The sequence below is a fragment of the Phragmites australis genome, chromosome 19 (assembly GCF_958298935.1).
Source record: "Phragmites australis chromosome 19, lpPhrAust1.1, whole genome shotgun sequence".
In the NCBI taxonomy this organism is placed as follows: domain Eukaryota; kingdom Viridiplantae; phylum Streptophyta; class Magnoliopsida; order Poales; family Poaceae; genus Phragmites; species Phragmites australis.
This window is the reverse complement of record NC_084939.1, coordinates 3,904,330-3,930,151: the sequence shown is the minus strand read 5'-3', so window position 1 is coordinate 3,930,151 and position 25,822 is coordinate 3,904,330. Positions and strand designations below refer to the sequence as shown.

Genomic DNA, 25,822 nt, shown 5'->3' with positions numbered 1-25,822 from the left:
TGGGGCTACATAGCGATCATGGCGGCGTGCGTACGGTGAACCACTACTAAAAAACTATTTTTCGAGATACCTAGAATGCCTTTCTACATGCGGTTCATTTGAAAAACCGTCTGAGTAATTGACGAGAGTTTGCTGAGGTTATGGACCGCCTGTGGAAACAAATCTTCACAGACGATTCCTTATGTAAATCACATGTGATAATAGATGATTATCATATGCGGTTTCTTACGTGAACCGTATTTATTAAAAAAATTATAATTATATGAAGTCGGATGAGAAAAAATTCTATATGAAAATTGTAGCCCTCAACGAGATTTACAACTTTTTAGTTGAAAACTTTTTCATTTGAAGTCATTTAGGTGTCTAAATAATTATTTTAATTTTTAAATAATTATTTAGATATCTAAATGACTTCATATGAAAAAGTTATCAACTACAAAGTTGTATATCTTATCGAGGGCTACAATTTTACTATAAAGTTTGTACTAATCCGAGTTAATATAAAAACTTATAAATTTTTTAAGATAAGCTAATATATATTTTTATAGGCATGAAAAATTCATTTTTACAAATGGTTCACATAAAGAATTGTCTGTGAAAATAGATATCAGTTTATCTTAAAAAAATTAATAATATTTTCATATAAAGTTAGATGAGGATAAACTTTATATAAAAATTGTATCCCTCGACGTGATCTACAACTTTATAGTTGAAATATTTTTCATTTAAAATCAATTAGATGGTAAAATAATTATTGCTATGAACTTTGAAAATTATAACCCTCCACCATCTCTCGTCGATTTTGGCACAATTGCTATGAACTTATCCATTCAATACAACCCTACATTATACTGCCACACATATATATCTGTCAGTATATAAATCAAACAACGACTTTGATCACTTGATCCAATTGTCTCTCAATCCCTCCTCTCTGGATGAGACTAAAGGTTTATTTGGTAAAAATCTTAGAGTAAAATTAATTGGAGCTTTGTCAAACGGTATTTTGCAGTCTAAACTCTTAAAATGACTTTGTGAGAGTGATTATCTGAAATGAACTAAATGTTAAGCTGAAAAAATCAGTTTTCTCTGATTTACTTTCCCTACAAAATCATTTTTTCATAAAATTTATCATAATAATCATTAGAGAATCAATTTTAATCATAAAATCATTTTCTCTATAAAATTTAGATCAGATAAACTTTACCAAAAAGGTTCTAGAAGCACGCGTGGATACAAGTTGCACAGGCGCACAGGTACATTATACATGGTCGAGTCTTTCTTGTGCGATATCACCATGTTGGTAGCGTGAGGTGACGTGCAATAAAATTCCTCCAACAACGTATGGATCAGTTAATTGGTGTAGGCAATCAACGACTGTACGACTGGCGTCTTCCACACACATATCAGTCACCAAATTTAATCGACAATGACTTTCCTGTCCATTATATTACTGTCAAAGTTGGGGTAGGCACAGTCAAAGTTGTATTCGAAATTAAGGCCATGCCGGTGTCCAAAATAATCTGTATTTATTTGCGACTATCCAACTATCTATGTCTCAGTCTTCACGTGCTGCAGTTCAGTCAAACCTCCACGACGCGGCCGCCGGGTTCGTCGGTCACACAGGCCGTCACCCTCGTTGCAATGCCAACGCTGACGACCACGTCAGCATCGGCGAGACGGCGACTATCAAATCATCACTGACGGACGACTCGACCATACGCTTAATATCGCAGCGTGCTGCTGTGCTGCTGCCTATAAATCGCCGACGGCTGCAAAATCACTCGAAAATCGACATGATGCTAGCTTTCAGCATGGCCACCGCCGATTTCCTGCTCCTCGTAGTCATCGTAGCAGCTGCTTCCTCTTCCTTCACCGGCGTCCACGCGGGCGCCGCCTGTGCGCCCAAGGAGAGGGACGCCCTCCTGGCGTTCAAGCAAGGCATCACCAGCGACCCCGGGGGCCTCCTGGCGTCATGGCAGCCAGAAGATGAGCATGACTGCTGCCAGTGGGAAGGAGTCCAGTGCAGCAACCTGACGGGCCATGTCCTCGAGCTGCACCTCGGAGGCGGAGATCTGACCGGCGGAGGTCTGACCGGAGAGATAAGTCGTTCTCTGCTCTGCTTGCAGCATCTTGAATATGTCGATGTCAGCATGAACAGCCTCCAGGGGCCGACCGGCCAAGTCCCAGAGTTCCTAGGATCTTTCAAGAACCTAAGATATCTTAACCTCTCTAGCATACCGTTTTCCGGTAGGGTGCCTCCTCAGCTTGGCAACCTCTCAAAGCTGCACTATCTTGATCTTTCTCGTTCGCAGCAGCCCATGTACTCCACTGATCTCTCGTGGTTAACACACCTACCTTTGTTGCAGTACCTCAACATGGAGTCAGTAAATCTTAGCATGGTAACTAACTGGCCGTATATGGTGAATATGTTGCCTTCTTTGAGGGTCCTTCGTCTTGTTGGTTGTTCGCTAACAAGTGCAGACCAATCGCTCTCCTTAACCTTACAAACCTTGAGGAGCTCGATCTCTCCTTCAATAGCTTTCACCACCCAGTTGCATCTTGTTGGTTTTGGAACCTAACAAGCCTAGTGCACCTCTCCCTCGAGAGAACTGCGCTGTACGGACAACTTCCAAGTGCGCTGGGAGACATGGTATCCCTTCAAGTACTAGACTTGTCGTGGAATCGTAATAACTTGAGCATGACGACGACAAACTTGAAGAACCTATGCAACTTGACTGTTCTAGATCTTGATGCATCTCTTTCGCATGGAAATATAACAGAGTTGATTGAGAGGTTGCCGCAGTGTTCATCAAACAAGTTGCAGGAGTTGCATCTAGAGTCAAACTACCTGGTAGGGTTCCTACCAAGCATCATGGGGCACTTGACCAGTATAGTCACTCTTGATCTCAGTTGGAACAACATTACTGGACCTCTCCCAGCATTTATAGGGCATTTTGCACATTTGAGGACCCTTGAACTCTTTGGCAACCACCTCGCTGGACATGTGCCATCTGAAATAGGTATGCTAGCTAATTTGACTACATTGGCTCTAAGCGGCAATGACTTGGATGGTTCGATCACAGAAGAACACTTGGACGGTTTACGAAGCTTAGAGTACATATACTTATCAAATAATCAATTGAAGATTGTGGTGGGTTCAAAATGGCTACCCACGTTTAGACTACAAGAAGCAAATTTTGCATCGTGCCAGGTCGGTCCTCTATTTCCTGCATGGCTTAAATGGCAAGTGGGTATTCTTCAGCTTGATATCTCAAACACAGGTATAATAGATAGGCTTCCAGATTGGTTTTGTAATACATTTTCAAAGGTCACATTCTTGGATATCTCCAATAATCAAATAGGTGATGGCTTGCCAACAAATATGGATATCATGTCATTGGAAGAACTATATTTGAGTTCAAACAACCTAACCGGTCAAATACCTCCATTGCCAAGAAACCTCAGCGTGTTGGATATCTCAAGAAATTCTTTATCAGGACCCTTGCCATCAACTTTTGCGGCGCCAAAGCTAGTTTCTATTATATTGTATTCTAATTACATCAGTGGTCAGATACCAACATCTATGTGTGAATTGAGCTTGTATGCCTTGGATTTGACCAATAATCTTTTTGAAGGAGAACTTCCCCAATGTTTTAGTATGTCAGGAATGGAATATCTATTATTAAGTAACAATAGCTTCTCTGGTAACTTCCCACCATTTCTACAAAGCTGCACGAGTCTGTATTTTCTGGATCTATCATGGAATAGATTCTCCGGAGCATTGCCAATGTGGATCGGGAGCTTCAGTTCATTGCGGTTTTTACGACTGAATCACAACATGTTCTACGGGCATATTCCAAACAGCATCACAAGTCTCACAAATCTTTATCATCTGAATCTTGCAGCGAATTGGATATCAGGTGTCATACCTCCACATCTATCAAATCTAACATTTATGACAAGAATATGTATACTGGATTATTTTTACTATGACATTCTCATGGCCGTCGGGTTCCAGAATTTAATTGGTGATTTATTAATAGAGACCAAGGGGCAACAACTCAATTACCATGGTGCGGGTCTTTTGGAGATACTGAGCATTGACCTCTCATCCAACCATTTAACCGGTAAAATTCCAGACGGGATAACATCTCTTGATGGATTGGTAAATCTGAACTTATCTCGGAATCAACTGAATGGAGAAGTTCCTGACAAGATTGGGGCCATGCAGTCGTTGGAGTCACTTGACCTCTCCAACAACAATCTTTTTGGAGAAATCCCATCAAGCATATCAAATTTGACATATTTAAGCTTTTTGGACTTGTCTTACAATAATCTAACAGGAAGAATACCATCAGGGCGTCAACTTGACACTCTCTACATGGAGAAACCCTCTATGTACGACGGAAACACCGGTCTATGTGGGCGTCCTCTTCAAAGGAATTGTGGAAGCAATAATACATCTGAGCATGGAGATGAAAAGAGAGATAAACATCATTCTGGGCCAATGTTCTTTTACTTTGGACTTGGCATCAGATATGTAGTTGGTCTATGGGTGGTGTTTTGTGCCCTACTATTTCTGAAAGCTTGGAGGATTGCTTATTTTCGCCTAGTCGACAGGTTTTATGATAAAACTTATGTGTTTGTGGCTGTAACATGGAAAAGCTTTACTAGAAAGGCAGACATACGCTAAGTGGTAAAAAAGAACTAATGGTGACGTAGCTCCCACTGGAATGAAGTTCTACGAATACTTGGAAGGTGAACAGGTGAAGTGGCATTTAGCAGCATCTATATTATATTGTGTATCTTGTTTTGGGTGAAGTTGTGTAATAATGGATGTTCGTGTAAAGCCCCTAATGCATATATATATGCAATGATATATATTTGTACTCGTTGGTCACGACGAACCCAGTGATTTGCTTTTCTTCTGTTCTAGTTCTTATTCCATTTGTCAGTTCAAAGCGCGCTCTCTCTCTTCCTCCTCTGTACTGGATGTCAAAGAGAAGATTCGGTCCATATTATACCTCCTGTCTAAGCAGGAAGTTATGCGAAACAAATTACTACTACACTAACATCAACTTTTTAAGATTTGGTCAAAGATGGCCCCAAGAAAACAAAAGTTGAAAGCACAGTTAAGAAAAAATTACCTTATCATCAAGAACAGAGGATGTACATATTTGATCAAAGTTGCGAAAGTTAAGTATGTCTAATTTTGGCTCTCATGGGAACCAAACCAAATAGCCTCTTCAAATAGTTTCTGGCAAGTTCTCATCTTCTGTGTAGAATTTTCATAAGCTGCGATTCCTAGATTTTGCATGTAACAACTTCACTAAAAGACTGCAGGTATAGATCGATTCATTTTTTCTCATTAAGTGATAGCTCAGTTGATAGAGTCTCCAGTTGAGAGACTGTCTATTCAGACTTCAACTCGTGTGCTTGTAAAAAGTAGGTACCTCCTTGAAAATTGGTCTCAGTGAGTTTTCTGACTAACTAGGATTCGATACTCCCCTTTTTAAGACGAAATCAAGGGGTTTTTTTTTCTGTGATCGAGTTTTTTTTCCAGTTATATTGGTGGCTTTTACAATAAACTTTTAGCTTCTCAGCACACTAAAAATCAGAAAAGCTCATCTCAGCCTACTTCTCAGCTTTTAGTTCTTTTTAGCCACAACTGCTTCCTCAGCCAGCCAAAAGCCACCATAAACCCGGACCAAAAGCCAACCGCTTGGATAGCTTCTGACTTTTTTCAGGGAAAAACTGCTTTTAAGCCTATCCAAATGGGGGTTAGCCTCAAACCAAACACTACTTGGCACAACCAAATTTTAGCATAACCCCAGTTTTGGCATGGCTTCCTAGGGGCGAGAACCAAACAACCCCTTGAAGCCTCCGGTGACCCACCGATTGTCCCCGGTGCTCCCGTTTTACATACCAACGACTAGTTTCTCCCCTTCAATGACTAATTTTTTGAGTTATCCCTATGTATTATACCATATTGCTCTATTATTTGAAGGTGCTCTCACTCGTTGGAAAGCTTAGACCATCACCAATCCTTATAGATGTTTTTTTTGCAGTGCAGTGCCAAAATTGCAAGTCCAGCTTCTAGTTACTCTTTCTATACAGAAGTTTCTTACGGCCCTTTGAACAAAAATGTTTGTAAGACTATGAGATTTGTAACACCATAAAGTTTGTACGGATTTTGTAGTTAACATTTGCAGGATTTTTTCACCACAAATTCATTCATTTTTGTGACCGTCGGATGTAGATCCAACCGTCTGCCTTCATCTGGCTCAACCTTATACATGTCATTGTCTTCTACAAGCAGATCGATCCACTCCAGTCCCAATCCACTACATGGCCTCCTGTTGATGGTATACCCTAGAGGTAATCTTTAATTTAGATTGGATCCATGTCTGAGTCTTGCGGATAATGATATATGAGGGATTAGAAATATAATGGACTTCCAACATGGCAGCCTATTAGTGGGGTCTATATAAGTTAAGTCGTGGGGTTGTGGGCGAAACAAATTCCACCACCCCGAATCCTAGCCGCCTCCACGTGACCTCCCCATGAATCCCAAGCTGGGTGCACGGTGCCAGCACACTAGCGCACGGTGTTCCACCCCTGGACATGTGGATACCGTTGTGGCGTTGTAGTTGTTGCGGTACTGATCGACGACAAGGACGTGAGGAGGAGCTAATCAGTTCGTGATGAGATCGACTACTTTCTCTACACCGACACACATGATGTTGGACCGGTCTTCTCCAACTCTTTTTTCGCTGCACTGTGCATCTAGTGATAACGATACATGATCGCCTACTCACATGGTTTCCTAGATGAACATGATGGAACTTTTGTTTTACGCTAGCGTAGCGTACCCGTTCCCCAACACCTCTATTGTTTTGCCTCTACCGTCAACCTCACCCATTGGCAATCCTCCGTGACCATGGTGGGTGGTGCCCCGCAGCCTCGCCATCCCACATGTTGCCTTCCATCATCGCTAGGCTATCCAACATCTGTTGGAAATATACGAATTATTATAATTATATCATATTCTACTTGGAGGCATAATTCAAAGTTGTTTACTAATGCAAATTGATCTACCGCTAGCGGCATGCTATAAAATTGTGGTAGTGTCATGTACATTGCTTTTGATAGATATCCTAGCATCCCTTACGTTACGGCAAATACGGTGTATAAATAGAGAGCATCGAGGCGACTTACTCCGCCAGACCGCACATGCAGAATAGACAGATGGAGTAAGTCAAGCGCGCATGTACTGAAGAGTAACTGCGCGGGAACGCGTCCACCAGTATGGCTACCGCCCCGCCGCCAGCTTCTTGCACCGGTGCCTCGTCGTGCTCGTCATCCTCACAACCACCGTTCACTCGCTCCTGCAAATCCGGCCGGGCAACACGGCCGGCGACGGCTTGTGCATACCGCGCGAGAGGGACGCCTTGCTGGCCTTCAAGCAAGGTATCGCCAGCGACCGGGCAGGCCGCCTCAACTCATGGCAGCGAGATGGACACGAGCAGGACTGTTGCCGGTGGAGAGGCGTCCGGTGCAGCAACAAGCTTCGACTCCGCAACACAACTCAGATGGATTGTGTGTTTATCTATGAATACATGACCTGTCAATCAGTCATTGTGATTCAAACAGAAATTGTCGTTGGGAAGAACAAGGAATGAAGAGTACGAGTGGACGCACGGGCAAACCAGTTTGTGCAGTCCGTTGTTGTGACTCACGCAGAAAGTTCTCATAAACAGAGTACTACACTTTTTTCGTGATTTATTACAAATTACTCCAATTGAGTTCTTGATATTGAAACAAAACTGATAAAAAAAACAACAGTTCACATTCAACCTCCTCATTGCTTCAATGTTATTGGTGCGAAGTGTCTGCTCCTTTCATCTGCCATTGTTGCCTAGAAGGCTGGCCGTGAGGTTGTCTTCTAGAAGCGTTAGCTCGGTTTGTCAGGCTGCGCTGCCCTGTTTCTGATGTTCAAGTAGTTGTATCTTCGCAGGGATCATTGTCTCCTGTAACTGTAGCTGGCACGCTGGGAGGAAGAGGAACATACATTCCAGGCTGTATGGCGAGGTCGTTCTTCGGTTTGATCAGGCCATTTCGTTCTTGTTGCAGATTAACCAGTGACTCAAAAATTTTCTTTCTGTTCATCTCTAACTCAGAATTAATGGAGCAATTCCTTTTCCTCTTCACCCAGGTCAATTGTTAATGATGCCTAAAGGTGAACGCGTAAAAGAGAAGAGTTATAGTGGGTCTAACTGAGGTAAGATAAGAATGACAATATGATAGAGGACAATGCTTAAGTGATTTAGCCTCAAAATATCATGATCAAGACTTAGATGCAGTGAAATTAAACAGGTAATGTCTGAAACTGAAGAAATGGTTCATTTACTTGAATTATATCCGATACATACCAGCCGGGAAGTATTTGCACCCAACAGATCACGTACATGCTCGATATCCTTCTCATCGAACACTTCGCGGCAAACTGGACAAAATCCTTTGTGCTGATTCACATTATAATGCTTGTCTGAGCTGGACAAATCCAATCCTTTAGAAGCATCAATAACTAGTTGCAAAAGTCAAGATTAACAACGTTTACCCTATGGAACCAACGAACAAAAATGCCAACTACATGTATGGACGAATATGCATTACTTATTTGGAGCCTTGAGGCCTTGATAGAATGCCATTTGTCATTGTCATCCAGAAATAAACAATCTCAAAATGTTGTAGGTTTAATATGCTTCATCGCAATAGTAAGTCAGTAAACTAATGCCACCAGAATGTAACTAACCTTATTGTTTCAGAATGGACTAGAAGCCTAGAATCTAAGTGCAATTCACAGAAGGCAGCATACACTTGACTTTGTATCAGGCAAAAAGTGAATGAAAAACTGCCATGGTATAATATGAATAGCAGACATCGACCTAACTGATCTTTGTAACCATATTTAGTTCAGGAGTCCATGAAACAGTTCTATGAAATATTCTCAAAAACTCAAATAGAAAGGGAATAATCGTCCATCGTCTGAGACAACAATTGTTACCATGCATACAAACAGACATTTATTACAAAAGTCATTGATTATAGAATTCATTGATACCAATTGACAAGTGGTTCTGGGGGCATGTACGACATTAAGAGGGTGAGTTAGTGTGTTTTGCGAAAAATTGACACATAATTTTGTTTATAAGCACAAACCTAGCGTCATTTCTTACTCTTTCATCACTTAGTACAATTAAACTAAACCTACAAAATCATCTTATAACATTTCTCAAGCAGAAAATATCATCTGATAGTTGCTTAAAGATATCACTGTTTGAAGGGCACTAGTGCAGCATACAATTTGAAGGCATCAAGGCACTATATATTATCACCTCCCTTCCCATGTAAATACTGAGTAAGCAGTAAAGCGAGCTATGTCTAATGCTACACATCAAGCACATCATTTCAAAATATATGTACAAATGCAAGTAGTGTTTCGACTAACATGTTATGAGTGTGAAAAATCTTTTGAACATTGTGATATGGAACAAATATTGCTCTGTATTGTACAAAAAGCAAAAGATAAAGAATACCTCGCACAATGTCACAAGCATTGGGTAGTTAGAAAGCTCTTATGCCTTGTTCTTGATGCTGCTAATAAGATATGCTTGTCGATTCTCATCAAGGCTCTTACTTTGCACAGCATAAATATGAGGTGGTTCCTTCGGATACTGCAAACCCAATGCCATAAAAACATAGGGCATTAACATTTAACACTGAGCCAAAATATAACCAACTCCGAACTATTATGAGCAAGGTTGTTTCTGGGAGAATGGTAGCAGCATATAATGATACTGTATAATAAAGTTACAAGCATGCTAGATATCAATATTTAGCACTCATATGAGCTTTGTAATTTGATATGCTTACGACATAGGGTTACATGTGAAATTTAGTGTGTCCCTAAGTCAGAATAAGTGCTCCCTATTCTTCATATTACATACATTTAATTCTAAACCTATAATACCACAAGCATTACAACATTGCTATCAAGTTTCAACATGCTGAAACCCTATTAGTACTTCCAAGACACTCAAAATTTCAGAGAAAAGATATTGTTGGGTGTTGACATTATTGCAAAACAAAGGTTATCAAAACAGCAAGTTATCCATATGTATCATTGAAACATACCCTTTTACATGTAAAAGAAAAATGGTTAATGCTTTAAGCTAACATGGCATATTGTTGAACATTACTACCTGTATGGACGACGTTTACCATACGGAACCAACGAACAAAAATGCTAACTACATGTATGGACGAATTTACATTACTTATTTAGAGCCTTGAGGCCTTGATAGAATGCCATTTGTCATTGTCATCGAGAAATAAACAAGCTCAAAATGTTGTAGGTTTAATATGCTTCATCGCAATAGTAAGTCAGTAAACTAATACCACCAGAATGTAACTAACCTTATTGTTTCAGAATGGACTGGAAGCCTAGAATCTAAGTGCAATTCACAAAAGGCAGCGTACACTTGACTTTGTATCAGGCAAAAAGTGAATGAAAAATTGCCGTGGTATAATATGAATAGCAGACATCGACCTAACTGATCTTTGTAACCAGATTTAGTTCAGGTGTCCATGAAACAGTTCTACAAAATATGCTCAAAAACACAAATAGAAAGGGAAAAGGGCAAAAGAAATAATTTCCGCACCACCAGTGGTTACTGCTGTATTACATTCCTTAAGGTTCGCATCACCCTGTTGGAGCCATTCCCACCATCTCATAATGCAGTCACTGCAATGCCAAAGTATAAGCTACCCCTAGAAAGAATAAATTGCTTACAATATTGCACAATTCTGTAAATGCAAAAGATAAGTCATCAACCTGTGGAAGCAGTGGTAGCATGACATCAACTTCATAAATGGCAATGCAGAACCATCCTTATCCTCTCCCACTAAAGGATATAGATACAGTGGACAATCCCCTGCTGGATGATTCATATTTGAGAGGATCTCTCCAGCTTCCTGCATGTGAAGTTACTTATCATGTGAAAAAAAGAAAAAGAGTAAATTTCACAAAACTACACTACAATTGGAAAAACTATCACAAAACTACACTTTAAAAAACAGTTTCACAAAACTACACTTTTATTGACATAAGTATCACAGAACTAAAGTTTTAGGAGTCAATTTAAAAAATCTACACTTATTTTGTCAGTTCATGTCACAAAACTACACATTTGTGCTCATTTTGTATCGCAAAACTACACTTTTTCTAGACAATAAATGTGCAGTTTAGTGATATGGCATGGCAATAGTAGTGTAGCTTGGTGAACTTGATTCACAAAAATGTAGTTTTGCAATAAAGACTATCAATAAAAGTGTAGTTTTGTGAAACTAGTTTTGTAAAGTGTAGTTTTTCGATAGTTTTCCAATCTTGGTGTAGTTTTGTGAAAATTACTCAAAGAAAAATGGAATGATTGTCCATCGTCTAAGACAACAATTGTTACCATTCATACAAACAAACTTTTACTACAAAATTCATTGATACCAACTGACAAGTAGTTCTGGGGGCATGTGGGACATTAAGAGGGTGAGTTAGTGTGTTTTGCGAAAAATTGACACATAATTTTGTTTATAAGCACAAGCCTGGCGTCATTTCTTACTCTTTCGTCACTTAGTACAATTAAACTAAACCTACAAAATCATGTTATAACATTTCTCAGGCAGAAAATATCATCTCATAGTTGCTTAAAGATATCACGGTTTGAGGGGCACTAGTGCAGCATACAATTTGAAGGCATCAAGGCACTATATCTTATTGCCTCCCTTCCCATGTAAATACTGAGTAAGCAGTAAAGCGAACTATGTCTAATGCTACACATCAAGCACGTCATTATAAAATATATGTTAAAATGCAATTAGTGTTTCGACTAACATGTTATGAGTGTGAAAAATCTTTTGAACATTGTGATATGGAACAAATCTTGCTCTGTATTGTACAGAAAGCAAAAGATAAAGAATACCTCACACAACGTCACAAGCATTGGGTAGTTAGAAAGCTCTTGTGCCTTGTTCTTGATGCTGCTAATAAGATATGCTTGTCGATTTTCATCAAGGCCCTTACTTTCCACAGCATAAATATAAGGTGGTTCCTTCGGATACTGCAAAACCAATGCCATAAAAACATAGGGCATTAACCTTTAACACTGAGCCAAAATATAGCCAACTCCCAACTATTATGAGCAAGGTTGTCTGGGAGAATGGTAGCAAACTCCAGGGGGAAAAGGTACAAACTACATCCACCTAAGCATAGTGGCTCTTGTGCTTACAATCTCAACCTTCCAGGTACAATTTCCCACATAGGGGTTCATACATTAATCATAACACAGTGTAAAGGTAACTCAACACCTAAGCAAATACCCCTGTTTGCCTGCTAAGACAGCGGCATCAAGCCAATCATGGAAACACATTGCAACAACCTACTAGTTAACTAACATAATAGCATCAGGATCATGACATTATATATGCAATGCACCCAAAAATCAATCGATCTGTAAGTCCACAAGCACTAACCATACAAAATTAAAATACCTCAACAGATCAATTCGTAAACGAAAGAGGCCTAAACTTCAACTACTCACTAATCCCCCCTCTTGTCCGACATCTATGGTTCACCTCAGACTAGGCGGCGACTCCACCACCGGCTACTACCTACCAACTACTCCCTCCCGGGCACAGCAGAGGGCCGACCAGCCAGTCGGCCAGCCGATCAGTCGCGCGAGTCCTCTGTGACCCGCGAAAATAAGACACAAGCAGGGATTGGGAGCCTTGCGGCCCGTGAGGAAGAGGATTAGTTGCGTGTGGGATGAGGCGAGGTGCTGCGAGGAGTTGTCGGCGGTGCGAGGCCGTACGTGGATGACGAGGTGGGGAGGGAGGTCGCGGAGCACGCGGATGTCGTCTCCGTACACCGCCGCCACCACCTGCAGCTCCTCCCGCACCTCCGCCGCCATCGCCTTCAGTCGCCGAGGATATTTTTTCTTCCTCCTCCCTCTCTCTGAGAAAAAAGCAACTACGGAATTGGGCGTGTGTAAGAACAACGGTAGTGTCGGGGCCAGAACGCACCCAACCCGAAATCAGAAACATAAAATCTGATCCAGCCCCAAAATTTATATCGAGTGCAAAATTATTCTCAGCTCCAACCCCAATGAGACCCGAAACACGATAGAAAACTCGAAACCCGATCTATTCTAGAGCGTTGCATACATCATTGGCAAGTGGGCCATGGCCGGTAGGCGTTGGGTGATGCACCATGAACATTGAACACCATATGTTGGGATGTATTCGGAATTTCAGGGCTCATAGGGCACCCATGGATGCAAATTACATCTTTAATCTGAACCTAACTCGAATCAGGGTCCGGCCATATAGCCTCTCGGGATGATTTTAACACTCAACCCTGTCCTTGTTGGGTCTAAAACCCACAGGATCCGACCAGATCCGGCCCACTACCATTTTTACGTGTGTCTTCGTTTGTGACTTGTGAGGCAAGGGGAGTTGGCCCAAGGCTAGTGAGGTGCGGAAGGGATTGGGTTGGGCTGATCTGGGCTCAGGTGAATTGGACTTGAATGGGCCTTCGCCATCCGGGTTGAGCTGAGTAGTTACGCGCTTGTATCAGGCGCTGTTTGTTTTTTTATTCTGATTATAGATTGTAGCCTAAAAGTAAAAGTAAAATTAAATTGTCATAATTTAAAAGTTGATTCTTATAATTCATGATTTTTACAAAATTCTACTATTCATAATTTGATGGAGGAGCTTCTTCCCAGAATCTAGATTGTAACCTTCCTCAGCAAAAATAAACAGAGCCTCACTCCATCTTCATTACTAAATGAACTCAATCTTGAATGAGCATCGTGGCCGTGTTATTTTTTGCACAAAAGGTGTGTTTATTTTTTTAGATGAACAAGCAAGAGGACTGCTATTTTTTTAGACGAACAGGCAGGAGTTTAGTTTATATTTTGCCAGAACACAGCTGCGCGAGTTTGACTTATTACGCGAGTTATGAATTATTAATACTAGTGTTTGGTTTACTGCTGTAACAGTTTTAGCATGACACTCTTTTACCGGCGAATGTTTTTCAGTAGCATGCACGCACTACGTAACTTGGTATAGTCAAGTCTTCAACAGAAGTTATCTTGAAAAAGGTCTTCAAAAGAAGGAAGGAAGGAAGTCGCGGGTCAATGTCGAGAGTATATGAAAGCCGAAAAGAAGCATGACCTGCGTTTGCCGCAGAAATTCAACACAAAAACGAAAATCTAAGCTACTATCAGACACTCTGCATTTGTTACACTAAGAACATGGCACAAAGCTTATTCAGCAAGTGTATCCTCATACACTAAGAAAATATAGTATCCTCATTTGCCGCAGAAAAGATGCATGAACGGTATGCATATATTTAGCTACGCCTGCATTTTAACCCTCATTTCCTTTTTGAAGAAGTTAATCTCCATTTGATTTCATGAATGTTGTTGGCATCTTCTAGTCGCCAATCACCATATAAGATAGCGTTTGGTTGATTGAACGAAGTTGAATGGGATGGGATTATCCTGTATAGGATGGTCCTAGATGAGATGGTTCTGAATAAGATGGTACAAGTAGGTTGTTTAGTTAGATGTATAAAATGGTACATGAATGTGTCTGGTTTGATGTATGAAATGATACGAGAACGTGTTTAGTTGCTTAAAAGTTATGTATTATATCCATATATAACTTAATTATTTTACAATAATAATAATTTTTATATTTATTATTATCAATAAACTATACTAATTAGTATTAATTATGACTAATTTTAGTTAATCATAACTTAAGTTGTCAATGATTATCACTAAATAGCCACAGTAATAATTAGTTATGTTAATAATATCTAATTGTAACTAATGTTTAACTAAAATCCTTAATAATCACTAATTATCACTAACCATAAATGATTAGCGGAGTTGACATAATCTGTACGGAGTCGTTCGGCTGATTTTTTCGCACGAAAGCGTACAATATCTGAATAGAATCTTTCTGAAATCTGTACCACTCCGTATAAAATGGTTTGGTTTGAACCAAACGCATGAACGAGGCCTCGTCCTCGACTATCACATCCAAGATGAGGCTCGTACCCCCAACCAAATATAACCTAAATTATATGGTAGGAGGTAGTCCTCGAACGACTCGGACCGAAGACTACACTACTGCACACTAGTACTCTCCCTGTTTTAAAATACATAACATATTATGATTAAAAAAGTGAAACTTAGTAAATTTTGATCAATAATTAGTCAAATTATACGCATATTTTAGTGTACAAATGATGTATCAATAGATTTGTATTTGACATATCTTCTATTACAATATTAATTTCGTAGCAATTGATAATATATTGTAAGGAAAATTAATAGTCAAAATATATACTTTAGACTTTCTCGAATCCTATATCACACTATAAATACAGGGGTGGCCTGAGCTAGAGCAACCCAGGGCATGACTTTTGGCATGGCCCAAAGCACGGCACGACACGAAATATTTTGGGCCGGGCCGGCACGGCACGAACATGAGGGCCTTGCCATGCCTAGGACTTTGGCACGGTGGGCGTGCCAGCACGACACGATGGCTTGGCACGGGACGAAAACGGCACGACACAATCTGTTTGGCTATTTTCCCGTACTTATCCTCTAATCTCTCTAATACAAAGCGTGAGACACTAAGACCCTATTTGTTTGGTGAGAGATGGTAAGAGATAACTATGTAAGAATAAGAGACACAAGTGTGAGATGGTAAGAGATAAGCATGTAAATATTGTCAGGCGATATGAAGCATGAGAGAGATGTGTGTGAGTATGAGAGACACAAGTGTGAGATGATAAAAGATAAATATGTAAGTATTGTCAGACGACATGAGACAGGGTCGTGCCTAGGTCGGTATGGCACGATAACGGCACGACGTGCCGAGGGCCGTGCTTAGACCTTCCTAGAGTTGACTCGTACTGACACGACACGGTATAATAACCCGATCATGTCTAATGAGCATGACATGATATGACACGAGGCACAACAGGACCGGGCCATACTTGCACGGCACGGCTAAGTGCCAGCTCTAGCCTAAGCAGTACTGCTCTACTCATCAACAGACCATGTGTTAGCTACCGGCCATGCGTCCCAGCACCACGCTCCTGCTCCTCCTCCTCGTAGCAGCCGTTGTCACCTTCTCCCCGACCAGCCATGGGCTGGCTCATCATGCAACAGCACCAGCACCGTCGGCTGCTTGGCGCACGAGAGGGACGCCCAGTTGGAGTTCAAGGGAGGCATCGCTAGCGACATCCTCACCTCGTGGCGGTGAGATGACCGTGAGTAGGATTGCTGCCGGTGGAGAGGCGTCCGGTGCAGCAACCGGAGCCAGAGCGACCACGCCCTTGAACTTCGACTCCGTAATCTGAATGGCGATAGTTTCAGTCAACTTTTTATGAGGAGACGTCTTTGGTCGGTCAGATATGTCCCTCCTTGCTATCCTTGCATCATCTGGAGTCACTTGATTTTGTAGTTATAAATTATATAATTACTTATAGCTACAAAATATATATAGTGTGAAATCATTCTGAATTATAAATTCTAGTCAGATAATTTGATTAAATATTAATTAAAGTACATAAAATTTATTTTTTAAAAAAATATGTTTACTATTTCTAAACAAAAATAGTATCATTTTTTATGAGGATACCACCTCAGCTGGGCAATCTCTCAAAGTTGCAATTCATCTCAGTCCGTGAAATGCACTCCACTGATACCTCTCGGTCGTCGCCGTACACCGCCTCCATCACCAGCCGCACGCTCGCAGCTCCTCCACAGCCGCTCTTCTGCTTTAAGTGTGCAAGTTGAGCATGACCGGGTTGGGGCAGAGATTGGGCCCAGTCTAGGAAGATTGGGTTGGGTTGGGCCTTCGCAACCTAAGATGGGCCAGGGCCAAGTACAATTGCACACTTCTACTACAATTCCAACTAGGCAAAAGCCCAATCACCAAACCAATGAATGAATATAATCTAGGAATTCCTATAATCTAAGAGACAGTTAGGCCTTACCGCCCTCTGACAAGAGGTAAACCCCGTGCATGAACAGTATCCGGTGAACAGTATTTCAAATTTCAATTTCTCTCCTATCTTATCTGTTCAAAATATTGATGTTCTGTTGCTACAAAATCCTAAAACTTTTTGTACGTGTTCCATAATCCATGTGCAACCCATTTTAATTGAATTTACCCAAAAATCATATGTAGAATTTAAACTAAAATTCTCCAAAAAAGACTACTTTTATAACTTCTAACAATTGTTAATGCCTCAAATAAATTTCTAAAAATCTGGTAAAATTCACTAATATTCTTCTTATGTGATGTGATAATTTCTAAAATTATCTTCAGTACTAGGTTTATATATGTTTGAATTCAAATTAAGTTAAAAGAAGAATATCATATGAAATTATAAAAAAATATATAAATGGTGCATTACAAAGGAACTCACTTTTTTACCACATAATATAGGGCTGAAAATAATTTTAGAAATTATGACATCACATAAGAAGAATATTAGTGAATTTTACCAAATTTTTAGAAATTTATTTGAGGCACTAACAATTGTTAGAAGTTATAAAAGTAGCCTTTTTTGGAGAATTTTAGTTTAAATTCTACACATGATTTTTGGGTAAATTCAATTAAAATGGGTTGAACATGGATTATGGAACACGTACAAAAAGTTTTAGGATTTTTGTAGCAACAGAACATCACTATTTTAAACAGATAAGATATAAGAGAAATTGAAATTCGGAGTACTGTTCACCACGTGCTGTTCGTAGCGCCTATTTCCGTATCCGAGGTATACTTATTTTCGTAAATCTTTTCATCCGAGGTATATTTAAATAAATTTTTATGTTAAAAAATATAAAAATAAAAAAGCTCGTGAGACTTACAGGAACCAAAGGTCACACAACCATAAGAATTCAAGATAATAGACATGCTCACATGGACCAGTGTATCAGTCTAATTGACAAGTATAGCAATTTTAACACAGGCCCGGTCCAGATGGAGCCCGGTGCCGCGTGAAGCTGAATCGGTGGTACCTCTTCTTCCGGAGGTGGCCTTCTTGTATTCATGAGCTCTTGCTCAAAGATTGTAAGACTCAGTACATACTTCACCATCTCTAGGCTTGGATGGTGCATATGTTTAGGATTAGATGGTGTATAAAAGATAAAATTGAATTGTTAATAATTAATATTTTATTTTATTTTTTCCGTGGTGCCAGTGCACTCGGTTGACTGTAGTTTCGTCCCTGATGGTAACAACTCTGGTGGTTAATTAATCAAACTCTCTCCCCCCCCCCCCCCCAAAAAAAAATTAACAGAGGCCGACTATAACAGAATACTTACGAACACACGGCACAAATTAAACATTTAGCTGATGATAAGCATATTGTTATTGATAAACGTCCACTGAACATCAGAAAAAGCAGGTCCACAGCCCACAGAAACACACTTGGCAGTCACCATTGTTTGAAGCTGATACACAGCTTTGCAAAGGACTAGCACCCCAATCATTCTACTACCACTTAATGACGACCGAACTCAAAATGCACCAGGAACTGCAAATGAGCCTACACACTATGTCAATAAGTCTGTTCTCCGTCGCAAAAGGAAATGAGCACACAGTCGGACAGGCAAAAGAAAAGGTTATGCTCATAAGATCAAGTGTTCATGGCTTGTTGGACCGAGAACGCAGCCTGCTTGCAACACAGTCGGGGCTTCTTCGTTCAACATACTTCCTCTTCCTTGGCAGCGCTGGCTTAGATGGAGTGGCACAATCAGCATCCTTATTGGCCTGATCATCCTGAGAATCAGATGTCACCACAGACTCGCTTATGCTATCGTCCTCGTCACCATCAGAGTTCTTCACTTGGCGGTAAGTTGCTTTGTTTTGCTTAGCTTTGCTGCTTGTTTCTGCATCCTCTAGGCCCTCCTTGGCAACCGGGGAATCATGATCAGAAATGCATGAGGATTCTGATTTAGATGGCAACTTGTTCGAGGAGTCAGCAGAGCTTGAATCCTCTGAGTTAGCTGATGATCGCTTTGTTGCGATTAGAAAGTGTGCCACAGATTTGTACCCAAGGCTGACCACCTGCGTCAAGGAAACGTCTGCTTGCTCACAACAGTTGGATTTGGATCAATAACAAATTGATATATGCATACTAACTACATGAAAATTCAGTCCATTATTTAGCTTTCTTCCTAGTTTTGTACCGCTATAAACTAACTGCAATGACAACAAGAAAGCATTTTAGTCCCAATCAAGTTGGAGTGGGCTAGATATGAAAGCCAACAAGAACCACATGAACCAAGAAAGAAAGATAGTAACACAATAAAAATAGTACAAACTAACTACAATGAATAGATAAATTTCAAATTACTTATGCTTCAAATGGCAGTTTGTGCTTTCCAATTGTAAAAGGGTATGTATGTTAGTATATATACCTTCCTATATGCACAACCAGTTGGGAACCATCCTTTCTTAGTTCTGCATATACTGCAATTACAAATGCCACGGCAAACTGGACATATCCAATTAGGATTCTTCTTGGCTTCTAGCACATTCTCACCATACCTGCATTGATTACGAAATGCCAATCCAAAAGTGACAACTAAATGTGAAGTGCAGAGTCACAGGGGAGAAAAGAAAACAGAGCGCAATTTAGATAAATGTAGTCTATTTTAATATTTCTACCAAAATTAGGGAAACTTTAATATTTTTCGATGGTAAGGACCCATAGCTGAAATTTTCTCGCGACAACTCAGTATCAGAAAAACTAAAGACTAGGCAATTTTTATTTCATAGAATTCAATATCAAAATTCAATCCCCCACACATTTGCAAGCCACAAGCTTTCAAAAGTTTCAAAACTCAAATTTCATAATTCCAATATCAGTACATCAATTTTGATTCGCAAACTGTAAATTGAAAACATTCTGTTTTGTTAAAAGGTGCATATGCAGAATATATTAAAAGTATGGAATTCTGTTGCAAGTCATAAGTTACATTAAACAATGCCATCCTAAAATATCAACAACAACAATGACAGAGAAGGAATTATGTCCCCAGTCCATTAATGTACACATATTGGAAAAAAGGGTAACAAAGATGGCAAAAAAGGAATCCATGTTCACAGAAAATCAATGAATTATACTATGTTTCTTTTTCTCTAGTAACAAAACCAACTAGCCAACATTCAGTTGAGAATTTTCTTAAAAAAAGCTCACCTCATGTACAAACAATCTCCACAGAACTGTCCTTGGATAATCTGGCATTTACAGCAGCTTGTATGATAGCCAAGAGTTTTCTGTCTGTACATGGAAGTATTACAATATTATGCCAAAGTTGAACAAAAATGATGAACGGTAAATATATTTTTTTAACAGCAAATATGCTACTACACTGTACATCTGGCATCCTCAAGAAAAAAATTCAAATCTTATGTTAAGTAAAATGCATCAGGGGTCACAACAACAAATATCATGAATCATAAAAAACTGAACAAGAATTACAATAACTTGCCATCTACCAAAATAGATGACATGAACTTTGAGTAAATATTTTTGTTGGACTCTAGCCAGACTAAAATGTGAGCATTGATTTAGCTAGTATACACAAACTAAATCGGGCTAGGAAGAAGGTAACAAAAAATATTTTACTTTGTTCCTAGCAGGAGTTCATAACCGTAGTTTAAAAATGCGTTAAAACCCTTTCCGCCATCTCATAAAAACTGTCACAGTAATTCTAATTCAAAAGGTGTAGTTTTTCTGTTGTCTGAAACTTAGCATGATAAACAGGTTCTTATACAAAAGGTATGTACATTTTTATGTATTCTTAATCTTGCAATTTTCTTGTTTTCTCTTTTCTCTAATGAATCTCACAAAGCTTTTTTAGCCTTCAACAAAAATAAAAAAATACAACACATAAGCATGACATAACAAAGGAACCTGTATCGAAACTACAGAAGTCCCAAATAGTTCTTCCAGGAGAACTTACCGGCACTGATGACAGGTTTGGCCCCTCACTTGATCATAGATGCGCTTACCGTCTGTGCCATAGCCATCCACAAAGAGAGTCCAGGCAGTTTGGCATGTGCCTAAAAGCTTCTCATGCTCTTCAGTATAAACTTCTTCCTTGGCCCCTTCTTCGATGAATGCAGATTTACCACCTTCAGAATCCTTCTCCTTTGTTGTGCGAATTTCAGAATAGCTAACTGGTTCCATGCTCTTCAACCTAAATAAAACAAAAGTTCCAAAGAAGGTTTATATTACTTTTTGTCATGAAAGGGCCGGAGATATACAGTCCAGTAAACCTTATAAATTTACTTGACATGTAACACTTTTGAATTTTGTCTGGTGGCAAATAAAATTGGATTGTAAATATACCATGAGAAAGCCGCATTTTCAAGAAGCCAGGAAATATAGCTGTGAACTTTAAAACACCTCGCGGAAAGCCGTTACCACCTTAGAAATGCTGAACACTTGAAGATTATGCATGTTACTCACGGGGTTCTAGGGGATAAAAAGAAAGAATAACATGCTCATTCGTACCCAATGAACATTCAAACGACATGCACAAGATCAACGGAGAGAGCACGCTGAAAATACCACAGATTTGATACTAAAATGTATGGAGTTAAGAGTACAAGGGGAGAGACTACTACGAACATTACATGAACAAGAACTGCAAGTAAGGTCATTTCATTTTGATACGTCAAGAAATGAACCAGCATGGGAACTAATTTACAAAAGATTACTTGAGCCGCAGATGCTGGCGCACGCAAGAACTAACAAACAGCATAAAAGAACGAATTTTGCAGCCACCCCACACACAAATTTCTCAACCTTCAAAAGACAACCTGAGTAGTCCGCACAAGAATCTGTAATTTCAAGAAACCGAACAACACAAGCATAGGCCAACCCAAGAAGATGATTTGTCCGAACCTGAGTGACCGGCGCGCGGGCGACGGCGACGCGGGCTTGACCCTGTCCACGCCAACGGACCCCGGCTCCACAGGCTTCCGCCGCCAGCGCCCGCTCCCACTCCCACCCGAGGCGGCGGCCGACTGGCTGAGGCTCTGGGCGAGGTCGAGGATGCCCAGCTTCTGCATCCGCTCCATGTTCTCCCGGATCCTCGCGTCCCTCTCCCGCTCGTACCCGCCCACTGCCTCCGCCGCCAGCGGGGACACCGGGCTGTTCGGCGCCTCCGCCGCCGCTGCAGGAATCTTCGGGGGCCGGCGGCACCGCACCGGAAGCGCCCGCGATGGCTCCACGGGCGCGACGCTGGCCATGGTCTGGGCGCTCGCCGTGGTTCTTGCGGCGGAGGCGGGGGGTTTCTCCGAGGCGGCGGGGTTTTGTGGGGAGGGGAAGGGAGGGAGCAGCGACGAATAGGAAGGGGAGGGAAGCCGCGAGCGCAACGGCCAGATCGGCGCCCGGGTGGTGGGTTTAACGGTGGGCTCACCGCGCGGTAAGCTCACTGCCGCCTGCTTCGCCACGTACTCGGATGGCCGATCGCTTCGTACTTGTATCGATGACAGGAGGGACCCGTGATGCCACCTCGGATGGAAGGGCCACACGTCAGTTAGAGAGGATCCACGTGTGCACGTCGCGGCGCTCGTGGTGGCCTGGTGGGTACGCGACGACGGGACGGTGGCGTGGTGGAGAGCGGGCTCCACCTCCACGCCCTGGCTAGCGGGCCCCACGTCGTGCTTGCATTACTGACATGTAGGACACGCGTAGGCCACGGGCCCGCATGCAGGCGGGAACTGAGAGGAGCGAATACGCGCCTGTTTTCTTGGCGCAGTCACCGACAGGTGGGGTCGTCGCGGAGCTGACAGTGTGGGGACAGTGAGGAAGGGCAGGTCGCCTAGCTGGCTGTAGCTGAGTGGGCAGTGACACGTGTATTCTGGGAAATTGTTGATGCGATTGACCGAAAGTCTCGCGAATGTGGAACGAGGAAGAAGAAAGGGCGGCTACAGGGCTGCAGATTTCAAACGTTTGAATTTCCAACTGGTAATTTTTTTTCTTGAACTATCGGGAATCATATATCCCACTGTGCGATGGCATGACAAGGCGACGTAGAGAGGCAGTGTCGTGCGACACTGCAAGGGGAAGGCGCCACGGCATATGATGGTGGGGCGTTGCCACCGATGAGGACGAACATTCTTTTTTCCTACAGGGTTTGGGACTCGCCGGTATCGGGACGACATCGGCGAGCGGTGGTGAGGTGCTCCAGGTAGCCCATGCCACATGTCGGAGCTCCCGCCAGGGATGCTCACATTACACTTGTCTATCAAGTGGAGAGTAGTGTTTATTTTGAGTTCAATCCCAATGCAGTTGTTAGGTGAGACCGAGCAAAGGTGGCCAGGAGTGCGTCGAACCTATCCGCGTTCAAGCCTTTCGGCCGGTGCGGGTATTCATGGGGGATTTTATCCCTATTTTTTCGATGTACGCAATGCGTGATTAGCGAGTATCCGTCTGTATCCTATGTGTTTAGGATGCGTATGCGTGCGTTAGGATGGGTAACAATCTAAATTCTGAAAACCAAGAAAATAAAAACTTTTTCAAAAGAAATTAAAATGTGTTTTACAAAATTTAATAAAAAACCCAAATATGTATGTGTGCTTTATACATGTATATACATATATGTAGATATGTGTGTTATGTGTATAAATATATATATACATTGAGGGCTATTTTTTATAAAAAGAATGTTTATAGATATATATGTGTATATTTGATTGCTTGCTTGATTGTTTGGCTATGTGAGCTATATATGTGTAGTATATACCTTTATATATATATATATATGAGTAAAATAGTTTTGAAATAGAAAAGCTTTTAAAAATGAAAAGATCGAAGCCCATCACCTCTCTTCCTCCCTTCTCTCTGCTCCAGCCCAGCCCAAGTCCAGCCCGCTGCCTCTCTTCTTTTCCCCTCCCTCTCTGCTCAGCTCGACAGTGCAGCAGCTCGGCCGGCCGCCATCTGCGTTGACGCCGCCGTACCCGAGTCAAAGAAGTGCGCCAACCGCCCAAACGTGTTCGCCAGAGCTTCTAGAAGCTTGAGCCCGCGTCGGTTTTGCTGGAGCCCGAACCAATCACGAGATTATCGTGCAAGGAAGTTCATCGGCCGTATGGAATTCAAATCAAATTCACGAGTTGAAGTTAGAGACAAGCAAGCAACAAATGAGGAAGAATCCAGGTGCTATATGTGAGCTTTTGCCCAAAAGATAGAAGCCTGAGTTGGTTTGAATCGACGAAATCGAGTTCGGATAGCCATCTGTCGTCCCTCTTCCAAATCCGATTCTATTTAGAGATTAGGTAGCCTACCGCCTATATATATGATCCTACGCCCTCCTCAGAGCATCCCGAGCGTTTTTCCCAAGTTCTCGCCGAGAAATCAACGGCCAGAGCCTAGTTCCGGCTAGAGCCGAAGCTCCAAGCCACCGCCCACTGTCGCTAGCCTCAATTGCGCATCGCCGACAACAACCTATAGCCTAGCTGAGTTCGCAAGGTGCTGAAGTCTGAGTTCCACCGCTTACCGGAGTTGCAAGAGGTCGACGGCGTGATTCAGCTGTTGTCCAATGAGTCGCTGCTGCCTGGGAAGCCGCCGTCACCGTCGTCTTCACTCAGGAGAAGAAGAAGCAAGGTGATCCGTTCGATTCAAATCATGTGGTCAAGATTAGATCTGTGCAAACCTCTTCACGAGCCAGTTAGATATTGCCACGTATCACAACATAATCCCAGTCAGCCTCCTTGCCACATCATTCGCCGTGTCAGCCAGCCACGTCAGCGAGTTTGCTTACGTGTCATGCCACATCAGCCCTAGTGCTCAGTCAGCAGTCCAGTCAGCATTTGTTTTTCTTTTTAATTATTTTAATTGTTTACTGACGTCATAAATAGTAAATATTATGAATAAATAGGTTTTCAGTATAAAATAATGTTGAAAATTAATAACAATTAGGTAATTAATTTCTAAAATTTTTTATAATATTTATATGTTTATTTAATTCTGTTTAATATTTTTAAATAGTTTAATAATTCAAATAGATGCTAGAAAATTCCAGAAAAATCCCAAAAAATTATAGATGGCTTTGAAAAAATCCTAGAAAATTCCTAGAAACATAATTTCATCTGTAGATAATCTTTTTAGTCATGTTCTAATCTTTAGAAAATCATAACTTGTAAATCGTAGCTCCGTTCTGACCCGTTCTTTCGCCGAATTGTCCGGAATATTGTAATCTTGTGATGACGATGTTTGTTTTGTGATATTTGGTTCTTTTTAGATCTTGGTGTTTATGTGTTGTTGTTTTTTCGCGTATGTTGCGAGTAGACGCCAACATTTTGGAGGAGCTAGAAGGTCTGCAGGATCAGGATTTTGAAGACCCAACTGAGTTAAGTAAAGACAAGTTATGTTCTTGATCATTTTTATCTCAATTTTACAAATGTTTTATTTTATACACATGCATGCTAATAAATTATTGGGAATCTCAAGTGTTAGGTTTTACCCTAGTTTCCCCTTATCATACTTGTCACCTTAGTATGGTTTTGGGTTATGGATAGGTAGATGCTGCTTAGCCTTGCTGTGAGATGATGATCATGATAACTACTCTACGAAATTGATAACTGTCATATGCAATAATGATAAAATATGATGGAATAATTTTTGTAGCAACATGGCATAGAGATTTGAGCAAGT

At 41.1% G+C, this 25,822-nt stretch overlaps 1 protein-coding gene and 2 pseudogenes across 1 annotated transcript; 1 reads left to right on the top strand and 2 right to left on the bottom strand.

Moving 5' to 3' along the window:
• Positions 1-1,729: 1,729 nt before the first annotated feature.
• On the top strand, positions 1,730-4,882 carry LOC133900942 (receptor-like protein EIX2; annotated as a pseudogene).
• A 2,788-nt stretch (positions 4,883-7,670) lies between these two features.
• Positions 7,671-13,195, bottom strand: LOC133900947 (uncharacterized; annotated as a pseudogene).
• A 5,307-nt stretch (positions 13,196-18,502) lies between these two features.
• LOC133899903 (uncharacterized) lies at positions 18,503-22,528 on the bottom strand. The gene is made up of 5 exons (XM_062340937.1): positions 22,070-22,528; positions 21,123-21,359; positions 20,354-20,437; positions 19,572-19,701; positions 18,503-19,218 (listed from the first exon to the last, which is right to left on the bottom strand). The coding sequence occupies exons 1-5, from the start codon at positions 22,414-22,416 to the stop codon at positions 18,796-18,798; spliced, it is 1,221 nt and encodes a 406-aa protein (XP_062196921.1). The 5' UTR covers positions 22,417-22,528; the 3' UTR covers positions 18,503-18,795.
• Between the last annotated feature and the right edge of the window lie 3,294 nt (positions 22,529-25,822).

Excerpts from the sequence above, each read along its gene's own strand:
- LOC133899903 (XM_062340937.1), bottom strand. The coding sequence starts at position 22,416 with ATGGCCAGCGTCGCGCCCGTGGAGCCATCGCGGGCGCTTCCGGTGCGG. Across the intron at positions 21,360-22,069 it reads CCCGCGCGCCGGTCACTCAG|GTTGAAGAGCATGGAACCAG; the intron begins GTTCGGACAAAT and ends TGTTTTATTTAG. Across the intron at positions 19,219-19,571 it reads CTGGTTGTGCATATAGGAAG|GTGGTCAGCCTTGGGTACAA; the intron begins GTATATATACTA and ends TCCTTGACGCAG.